At 46.8% G+C, this 10,919-nt stretch overlaps 1 protein-coding gene across 1 annotated transcript in view; it reads right to left on the bottom strand.

Annotated features, from left to right (window-relative positions):
- Positions 1-1,548: 1,548 nt before the first annotated feature.
- Positions 1,549-10,919, bottom strand: part of TAOK3 (TAO kinase 3) — a 92,546-nt gene continuing 83,175 nt past the window's right edge. The window contains exons 15-21 of the mRNA XM_074920708.1: positions 9,497-9,733; positions 8,795-8,923; positions 7,627-7,830; positions 4,658-4,897; positions 3,524-3,736; positions 2,919-3,101; positions 1,549-2,793 (exon numbers count right to left, since the gene is read on the bottom strand). Coding sequence (XP_074776809.1) covers positions 2,632-2,793; positions 2,919-3,101; positions 3,524-3,736; positions 4,658-4,897; positions 7,627-7,830; positions 8,795-8,923; positions 9,497-9,733 — 1,368 coding nt within the window. The 3' untranslated portion in view covers positions 1,549-2,631. The remainder of the gene's footprint in view (positions 2,794-2,918; positions 3,102-3,523; positions 3,737-4,657; positions 4,898-7,626; positions 7,831-8,794; positions 8,924-9,496; positions 9,734-10,919) is intronic.

Genomic DNA, 10,919 nt, shown 5'->3' with positions numbered 1-10,919 from the left:
GAATGGGCTGCCCAGGGCAGGGGGGGAGTCCCCATCCCTGGAGGGGTTGAAGAGTCGGGCTGACCCAGCGCTGAGGGATCTGGGGGACTTGGGGAGGGTCAGTGTGAGGTTCATGGTTGGACTGGAAGATCTTCAAGGTCTCTTCCAGCCAAGATGATTCTGTGAACCTACCTTGTACAAATTCTACATCTGCTTGCGTCAGGCGCAGCTTGCCCTTGCAGTGAGGCTTCATGGCAAAGGGAGCGCTGGCAAGCCGGCTCTAGAAATTCAGAGGACACTTCCTTTCTCCAGGGTGTCCCTGAAGCCACCATCTCGCTCGCTGTCAGCGGGGTACTTTACCCTGTCGCCAGCCTTGCAGCTGCTGGGGCAGGCAGTGCTCACAGGTGTGTCCTGGGCCCGGGGCAGCTGTGGGGAGCAGAGCCAGCTCTTAAGGAGCCCTTCCACCCCCTCCCACAGCCTCCCTGGGCCAGGGGGGCCCCGAGCCGTCAGCCCACACCTGGCAGCTGGCACTGCCTGCCCCAGGGACCTGCCTGCCCCCACAGCCCAGGCACTGCGGGAGCCCCCCCTGCTGCCACAGCTGCACCCCAGCTGCTCCTGGGAGCAGCACCACCGGCTTTACTCAACTGGAGCCACTTCGCAGCCAAGCGGCAGGTCCCGGTTGTTGTCCCGATCCTCCAGCAGCTTGGAGTGAGGCCTGGTAGCGTCTCCTAAGCGCTTAAAGCAGAAAAATAAACGTTTGGGTCCAGTCTGACGTCTTTAAAAGGTTGAAAAAGATGAAGCCACAATGTAATTTACTTCATGGTACTAGAAGCCTTTCCCCCTTTTTTAAACTACTTCCTTTCCCAAAAGGTCTGCACCCAAGCAGTCTGAGAAACAGGTATCAAAAACCTCAACATGCTGCAGCAAGGCCCTGTAAAAAAAAAAAACCAGAGTGACTATGGAACTAGGAAAGGGGTTTGGTTTCTGCCCCCAAGGTAGTTTTTTCAACCCAGCCCTTAAAACACTAATACAAGATCAGTGGTTTTTCAAGAAAACATCCCCCACTACTCAAGACCAAGATCCACACGACTCTACGGGTATTGGGTGGGCAGAGACACAGTTGAAGAGCTGCACTTCACGGTGCAGCAAGGGCTGATCTGCCTTGGGACTCCTCAAGGCTGGACACAGGACAGAAAAAACATAACCCACAATCCATTAACCTAAAAACCTCCACTGGCAAGAAAAGCGGGTTTGGAACCAAGGCCCAGAGGCTCCTGCAGCCCTGCTGCACAGCTCCTTCACACACCCGGGGGTGCAGCGGGGTCACCTCCCCTCTTCCCCTCCCACAATGAGACAGCCAGGCGTTGTGATGAACACTTTTATTTACAAATATAATTAAAAGCTCTGACAGTTAATTCATGCTCTTCCTTGGAACCTGAAAAATGTTTTTGTTGTTTTGTTGTTTTTGTGTTTTTTGTGTTTTTTTTTTTTTTTAAAGTGCATGCAAAAGAAGTAAAGCCTTTTTTTTAATCTTTTTATTGTAAGAAAATACACAGTTTGAAAGTGTGAATAATGCAATATTTATGACCAAGATCATGGGGTTGGGGGTGGACTTGGGGGAGGAACAAAACAAAAAAAAGAAAAAAAAAAAAAAGGTCTGGGGATGATCTAACAGACAGTGTTGAACTCCAAGTACTGAACTGGAGAGTGGGCGGAGTGGCTGGGAGCAGGAGGGAAGGGGGGAAAGAAGTAAAAAAATTTTTGATCAGAGAAACAGTTAAAATACAATATGAAAATAAGTAAAAGCTCTCCTTAAATTCCTTCTATACACAAAATACACGATTTGACAAAGCCCAATTTGTGCTACTGGGATCCTGTGGGCTCATTTAAGTGTATTCACATTCTCTGCGACAGCAGAAAATGATTATGATACAATCAAGAATATGCCGAGGACAGAGGTCTCATCCCCGCCTCGCCTGGCATGGTTCTTCTAAAAATCACCAGATCTTCGCCCCGCCCCTCCCCACCCCCAAAAAAGTAATAATATGTCACCACTGATATGTACATCACGATTAAGTTTTTTTTTCTGTAAAATGTATCAAATTTTTCAATCTTTAATAAAATTTTTTATTATTTAATTATTCCTGATGAATAAATACCAAAAAAATAAAAATAAAATAAAATTATGCAGCAGCTAGTTAAGGTAAGGCTGCGGATTTAGTCTCTCTCCCCCTGGGTTTGTATATATCTTGATTATTATTATTTTTTTTGCTTGTACTTTCATTGATTGGTGGTAAAATGAGTGATTGCTCAAAAGCAACAAACATCCACTTTTTTTTTTTTCCATTAAAATTGTCTCCAAAGTTTTCACTGAAACATTTTTAATCATTGCACAGAGACATCAATACTGTGACATACTATGGAAAAGACCGCCAGGAGCTGTCCTGCACCGGGACTTGACACAGGGGGAAAGGGGGCCCCTGATGGAGTAAGAATATACAGGCACTAGTCCGACACGATGTCAGTAAGAGAGACAGAAAGAGAGAGAGCACGCCCGTTAACATGGGGAATGTTGGTTTTGCAAGTTTTCTCATTATTTTGTTTGCTTTTTGTCTTTTTTTTGTTTGTTTTAAATGGCAAAGAAATTTAATCTCATCTATAGTCCTCCTTGGGATATTCTAATGTGACCAAATTCCCAAAGCCCATTCGCAAGCTCTCCATGTCAAACGTTTCAATCTCTCGCTCCTGCCTTTCCAACAGAAACTTTATCCTCTCGCTGCGTTCCTTCTGCAGGGCGGCTAGCTCCTCTTCGATCTGAAAGAAGCAGAGTCAGCAGCCCCTTAGCAGAGCACCACCGCCCCGGGTAGGGCGCCGACCCCACGCCCGAAGCGAGATCACCCCGTGTAACCGGGTACCCCCGGCAGCCCCCCCAAACGTACCTTTTGTTCGAGATGCGCCCTGCGCAGCGACACCCGTTGCTCCAGCTTCTGGAGTTCTCTTTCATGCTGTGCTTCTGTCTGCATCTTAATTTTGCTCTGGTATGCATTGAGCAGCTCCATCTCCTGCTGGAGTTGCAGTCTCAGGGCTTGGCATTCTGCTTCTTGGGCCTCATCCAGCCGTAGCTGTAAGAACATTGGGAAGACAACATTCAACCCTCCACTAGTAATTTCTCTGCTCTGAGGCCAGCAGCACAGTGCTCTCCTTCCTCAAAGCTGGTGGTGGCACAGTGAGAAAGCAGGAAGGGCTTCTGGAGCAGCTGCTTCCCCACTCACACAGAGGCAGAAACCTCAAAGAAGATCCGATTCTAAAACCCCAGCGGGCAAGGGGCAGCAGGGAAGGGATGCATGTCCTGCAGGACGCTTATGACAAGAGGAAAAGTGCTGCCTGATGCATTATTTAAAACAGTTGTTAGCAACACAACTGCATCACTAACCATCTGGCAGGTAGGAGAGGAAGAGCACGGTGTGTTGCAGGGACCGATGGCCTGACTGCACCCCACCTCCACCCCCGCCCAGGGACAGGAGACACCGGCCGCTGCACCTACCGCTTGTGAGGCCATCATCTCATTGATGCTCTGCTCATACTGCTCTGCCAGGATGGCGAGCTTCCTCGTCTGCTCGTCCTTCAGACTCTTCAAAATTGTCTTGTGCTCACTCTTTGGAGTTACTTCCAGCTGGTGATTCTTCAGTGCTTTGTACTGCTTAGTTTGCACTTTGCATGTGTCCTGGAACTGCTTTTTGATCTGCATTTCCATAGCCTGCCAAGGAAGGAATGATGTGAAGAGCACGAAGAGTTTTGGGAATGGAGAGGTTATAGCCCATCCAAATGCGTGGGTTGGTGAGAGACAGCCACGGTTCCCCCGCGCTGCCTCCTGCCCCAGCACCCGGGTGAGCAGGGTGTGCCCCGCACTCACAGCCATCTAACAAGCAGCATCAGCTCAGGCCCTGCTTCAGCACTGGCCACAGGCCTGGGCCGGGAACAGGATCCACTAAGCTCTCCTCAGCCCAGGGCATCTCCATCCCTACACCTGCTTCCTGCAGGTCGCCCAGCCCATCACCCTGCCGCCTGCCTCCCAGACAGCGTTTGCTTTTTCAAGGCCTCCCATCATGCTGCCTCCCACGCGCTACACAGAGACTGCAGATCTGAGAACTTAGTGAGCGTGTGACAAAGTGAATAAAAGCAACATGCCTGTTTGGATGTTCAGAGGAACAGAGATCTCCCACAGCAAACAGCTCAGAGGTTTCTAATCAACCTGCAGCTGAACTGGGGCAGAGCACAGTACTCAGAATATCCACATTCTCTTGTTGACTTTGAAAGCAAGAACCAAGCCCTGTCCATATCAAGGTTTATAGGCTGACACCAGCAAGGGCCTGAAGAAAGTACAGCTTATCAGAATCCAACTCTGTAATATTTTGCTAAGGACTCGCCTATTTTTACCCAGCAGCCTCAATGAGCACAGCACTGGAAAAATCCTCAATGAGCTCTTTGCTGCAATAGCCACAACTTTCTGATACCAGAGCGGCCCCACGCAGAGGAAAGGCACACGAGGGAGAGACACAGTGCTGGTGGGAGCGGTGGTTCTGCAGCACAGATGCTGCTCGCAGGAGGCAGCAAGCACCCGCACCAGTCTCCCCAGCAGGACAGCAGTTGGAAGAGGAGGAAGGAAAACTTCCAGCACCTTCAGGTTCTTTGGTTGCTGCCGGAGCTCCATGAAATGCTTCCTGTGCAGCTCCCGCTCTCGCCGCTTGTTGTATTCCAGCTGGTTCTCGAGCTCAGTCTGGTGCTGCAGCCGGATCAGGTCCATTCGCAGCTTCTGCAGCGTGTGCAGCTGCCTGTACTCCAGCTCGCGCGTCGACTCGTCGTGCCGGATCAGCATGGCATGCTCCATTTCCTTCTGGGTCCGTTTCTTGTTCAACTCCTGCACGAGAGGACAGCAGAGCACAAGACAAAAGCTGAGGAGTGATTATCTCTGCCCTGAGATGCAGTAGTCGAGTTTGCGAGGCGGGGTGTCCTGGTCACTCCTCTAGACGACATCAGGGACTTCTGTGTGCCACAGGGAAACACAAACCCCGCAGCACGATGGGAACGCTAATAAAGCTGGCCACCTGGCCACCTAGCAGGATCCCTCCTGGATCGCCCAGGGAGTCTCCAGCAGGTGGCACTGGGACCACACGCCAGCCCTCTGTGACTGCTGAGGATCACACGAGTTTTTATAAATACATCCTGGGGTGCTCAGAGGTGGGAGGGTCTGGGCTGGGGTGACTGACCAAATCGGGAGCTGTTATTTGTCTGTTTTAAATTACCCTGAGCCCCTGCTAGCCAGTGGGAGATGAGGCTGTTCTCATATCACTTACACTATGGCCAAAGCAGAGGAGAACAGCTCCCAACACACATCAGGTAAGAAAAATAATTTAATCTACTGCTGTGTACAGGTGGTTGCTGGCCCCAGGCACAGCACGTTTTTTAAAATACAACCAAAGCCTCAAACACTTTCGCAGTGTGCACATTTAAGAGTTCCTGCACATGGTGCCATGCAGTCTTGGAAAACCTTCACTGAGTTACAAGCCACGGAAGAGGAACATACTGGGTTCTCTCCCTCATTACTGCTAATATTTCTGTCTCAAGGTATCAGCAACAACCTGCGGAACACAGAGCTGACTCCAGCTCAGTCAAGCAGTGATTACAGCTGTACCCCTTGCTGATATTTGGTGACCTTCACAGATGGTCTGTTGGTACGTCTCAGTTTCAGCTCTCAGGTTTACAACTCATGGCTGTGCTTCACGCTAGACTAAGACAGGCACAGCGGGGGCTGCCTCGCACTATGCACATGCCCAGCACAGGAGAGCCCAGTGTTGGCTCAGTCTAAGGAGTTTCTGCAACAGAAACAAAAAAAAAATATCTAAGTATTCCGAGTTGTTGCTTGCATGTTGTAATCCTGTTCTAATTCTCAACATCAGCACCCGCAAACAGGTGCTTCAGACCCTTTGGCTGTTAACAACTGTGACAGGTTTAAGTCAGGAGGATGGGGAAAGAAACAACCAGGTCTTGTTTCTGCATTCTTGGCCATAAGGATGGCAACATCGTGGGCAAAAGTCTAGCAAAATTTGCACCTTGACAGTTGATCTAATTCATCTTGGCTGGTGCGCTAAAATAATTTCCCACTTGCGCAAAGGCAGGTACACTCAGCACTCAGACAGCACGTCAGCCCATGCAGTGAGCACTTGTGCCTTCATCTTAGGCCAGGACAGCCAGCCTCTCCTGCGCCCATTCCACACCTGATTTCAGTTAACACAGCGTGAACAAAACAGAGTCACTCCACTTCTCACAACCACTTTCCCATTTCTACAAAAAGAACCTCTGTGGCTACTTAAAAACATCAAGAAAAAAAACGTTCTCAAAGCATTATTTGCTTCAGCTGCCTGACCCAGTGAATTTGAACTAGTTCATATGGCTGTTATTGTCAGAAAATAAACACTTTTAGATAATTCTGAAAAATTAGGTCTCTTAAGAGCTTAAATGCAGGAGCTCAGAGGATGGTTTCCTGGTTAAAATACCATGATAGGTGACTGAATTCTGTTCTCATCCCTGCCACAGAGCTTATATGGTGTGATAAGGGTGCCCAAATCCAATTTTTCAGTGTCGTTCATTTTCAGGGTGGCTGAGTTGACAAGTCTGGATGTGATCCGCAAAGCAGCTGAGCAGCCCCAGGCACATCTGAAGTCAAGGGCAGCAAAGCTCTGAGCAGGTAAAATACAGGGCAATGTTAAGTACGCTGGAAAATTTGATGGTAACAGATTAAGTACATGATTTTTAGAAATTTCTGATCAATCACTCACTTTCAACCTTTACTAAAATACCTTCTCATCTAATAGTCTTTATCCAGAAATAACATTCATGAAGAATTCAGAAACTATAGTGACTACCATAGAAAAATCTACAAGTAGTAATTCTTTCTCCAAAGTGGCATTTGACTACAGGTAGCCTGTAAGGCAAGGGTAAATAACTAATGAGGAAAAGCAAGATGTTGAATAGCTCCTCATTAACTAACTATCACCCACTGTGTGCACTAATTTGAAAAGAGCCCAGTGGAAAAGCAACTGATTATTTGCAGACAACCAGAAAACAGACACAAAAGAGGACTGAATTTTTGGTATTTCTTAAAATTTTAACATTTCATTCCACGACCTTAATATTGTCTTTTAAGTTTATTACTGATTTATTACATGTTATTTCAATTGTGGAAGTTTCTTTAGCCAACAAGTAGAACTCCTCACGTGATGCCCTTTCAGCCGTCCCCCAGGTGGCCCTGGCACTCAACGTGGCACAAACTGCTCTGCCCTGTGCTGTGAACAAAGCCCAGCAGGATCCCCCAAAATCTAATGCCCAGGAGCTCAGAGGAAGCATCTGACCCAGAGTGGGTGGCTCACATAATATTTCTGTCTGCAAGCCAGCGATGCCTCCCCTCATCAGTTAATAAAAGCAGTCACATCTGTGTGGAAAACTATTTCCCAAAATATGTTTCTCATGTTTTTCTCAGTTCTGTTTAGCAACTGGAAACATGAAGATCTACTGCCAGCCAGCAAACCGTTTTACAAACATGAAGCTAAAACAATTAAAGAAACGCTTGGGAAAGGAAGAGTGCCATACTTCTCGAATGTTCTGCTGCTCCATCTCATGCCTCTTGATCATCGTTTTTCTCTTGAAGAAACGGCAGTTTTTGTCATAGTAGAGTCTCTGCTGGCTGAGAAGATGGGCTTCCTCTTCAGCCTGTGTGTGCTGCAGGTTCTCTTTATGTTTGGATATTCTTTCTTGCTTCTCTTTCTTCGGCGTGCTGTGGTCCTCATTCATTTCCTGCATGCATACATGGTCAAAAACAAGACTTCCCTTAGGATCACAGTGACACAGGACATGGAGGACCTTCAGTCACTGAATACTCCTCTGCCATTCAGTTCATGAAAAGACACCAAAATCCTGACTACACCACCAGGTACCAGCAGAACCAGACTTGCCACCTGGCCATGCCCAGCCCTACTGCCTCTGAAGTTTTATTATGCCCCACCAAGAGGAGAAGGAAGAAGTGGCTGTTAAACACAAACATCTCAGGGGTACAGCAATGAAAAGACAGTACACACCCCTGCAGGGGATGCTCTGGCTGTCCAGGAAAGAGACTGGGTCAAACCCCGCAGCTCCCTTTCCAGCTCTGCACCTGTTTTACAAAGGAGTTCGGCTTGGGCTTATGTTTTATTTCAACAGGACTCAGGCTTGATTCTTTATTGAATCAGACACTTAACAGGGCTCCTTGCTATTAATTTTCTCACTTCTACATTCTTAACAGCAAACGGTTTTTGCAGTGTGGTGGGGATGCTGTACTTAAGTAATGCAATTTGGGATAGATAAGCAATAGACTGAGTTACTACTTTTTCTAATTTATATAAGCTATCACAGGGCTTTTAGTCAAGCGACATCTAAATGGCTGCTCTGATTATTCACAGCTTAAGCAAAAAAAAACCCCAAACAGATGAGGAAAAATGGGAAGAATTCTCTGTGAAGTCCCATTTTCCCTCATCACCCTTGGTTTCAAACATTCTTCAAACATACAGCAAATTGTGAAAGCACCTCTAGCACCCTAACAGATTATTCTAGAAATACTGCCAGATGCTCCCCGTTCCTGAAAGTTTACTTGCTCAGAATCTAAATTTGCTTGCAAGCACGACAGTATCCCTTAAACCCCTGGGCTGGCCCAGGTTTATCAAAATGAAAGTCTAGGTCATGTTCATTCCACACCCCTTCAGCCCTGAAAATGATGGTTTCTTGCCTCTTTAATCTTTTCTTTGCAAAGCTTGTATTGTTTCTTCTGACTTTCTAAAAAGGTCGCCAGGTCTTTCTTTTGCTGAGCCAAAATCTGTTGCTGGAATTTCTTTTCATCTGCTGCAGCTGCCTTTGCCTGCAAGGCACAGAGAGGAAAAAAAAAAAAAAAGAAAAAAAAAAAAAGAAAAAACCAAAGGGTGAGGGAGCAGGTACTAAATTCAGCACAAATCAGTCTTCTGTTGTGCATTTTTTGGTCTATCAATTCTCCCACCACTGTGCTTGACAAAGCCATTAGTATTCAGACACATGAAAACTGCTTGCACAAAAACCCCATAATGCCTACATACATTTAAGAGTTTTCTCATGCTTCTTACCTCTCCACCAAAACCACCCCAGAGGGTAAAACCCCACTAATTTACCATATGGATTAACATGTTGGCTTTTAAAGAGACTAACAGCAGCAAGCTTTGTCATTCCCTCGGCCATGAGGCAGAAGCTCCCTCCAATGTCTCCCCAGAGTTTATCAGTCTCTTTCCCCAGCTGTCACTAGCTATAGTATCAGTTGATGCCAATGGAATGCCCATCACCCAGAAGGTTGACCCGTAGCTGTGAAGCTATTTCACAAAACTGGCCAGGGCCGCTGCAGACAGTGACCGCACAGTGCGCTTCAGAACATGGGTTTTAAGCAGGAGCCTTTAACTCTACTCACCTCTTTCTCCATCACAGCCACTTGCTTCTTGGCCAGCTTCTCCAGCTCAATGGACGAGTTGTTGGCATGTGTCTCCACCTCCTTCTGCAGCTTGAGGCGGTGCTCGTCCATCTCGGCCTTCAACTTGTTTTCCAGGGCGATCAGCTGCTTCTGGTGCTGGCGCCGCATCCGCTTATATCCTGACATCTGTTCCCGCAACTCGTTCTCCTGCTCATGCTCATGGATCTGTCTTGTAACCTGATGTCAAGAAAAGGAGAAGTGCTACATGGCCTTCACAGAGAAGCTGTCTCCATATTAGCTGCTTACCTGTAAACCAGACCCTGCTTTGCCGTACTCTTAAAAACCAACTTTCAAGGACTGCTGTTCCAGGTTTCAGAGGGTGCTGCTGTTTAGTATCACAAACGAGGTCATAAAGTTTCTCTCTCCTAATTTTTACCCGCATCTTTTCCTGAGAATTTTATGTGCACTTTCAATAACACAGCAGAAAATGCCACGTTATGAATAAAGGAAACACAAGGTTACTAATGACTCTAGGAAACTGTAGAGAAGATCTGGAAACAAAGGTGGCTGCTGGACAACTTTCTTCAGACAAGGACTCAAATCCTGAGGGTGACGTGGACAAGATGGCACCCATTTTAAGAAACCTCCTGAACCCTCCCATTCTCTTCTTCCTCCTCAAGTCACCACAGTTCCAATTCAGTCCCTCAATACCTATTTCCTGCAATGAGTAACCTCCTTCAAAATTTCTTCTTAAAATTCAAGAGGATGGCAGACTGAGCTCATTCTCTACTGAAATTGAAAGTTTTCTAACAAGGGAACACTGTTCTGGAACTGTGTGCACTTAACAAGATTGATCAGATGGTCTAAACTGATTCTAAACCCTGCTCAGCTGAAACAAACTCACAAGTTCCACATTCATTTCCATACCCAAGTGTATCCATGTGAAAGGAAGAACAAACCCCAGTAAGTTGTGCCAAAAATTTTCAGAAGAAAATGCGAATGGTAATGCTTCCATTTCAAAAGAAGAAAAGTGTCCAAGACTGATTTTTTTTTTTTTTTAAATACAGTCCCAGGAACTTCACATGTAAAGATCTGCTGATCTTTTATATGACAGCTCTGGGAGCCAAAAGTTGGAGCTGTTAGTATATGCATAGAGTGGCAGTTCCTGATTCCATACGAGGGACCTCTCCTTTCACACTTAACAAGTATGAAGCAAAGAGCTCAGCCCTTCGAAGGTGATTACTGAAGCTTTATGAACCAACTTCCTGCAGTCTGCAAGAGCCCAGCCTTCCTAACGAATCTCTCCATAACAGCCAAGAGAAAGAAATGGCACCTACTACAGTACTGCTGTCATTTGAAGGCTATTTTTCAGAGATCTTCAAAGTTAGTTCAGATGTAGGATGGGATGCACCTACAGACCTGA

This window comes from Athene noctua, chromosome 17 (genome assembly GCF_965140245.1).
Source record: "Athene noctua chromosome 17, bAthNoc1.hap1.1, whole genome shotgun sequence".
In the NCBI taxonomy this organism is placed as follows: domain Eukaryota; kingdom Metazoa; phylum Chordata; class Aves; order Strigiformes; family Strigidae; genus Athene; species Athene noctua.
Note: the sequence above shows the minus strand (reverse complement) of the source record. Positions and strands in the feature narration are given on the sequence as shown.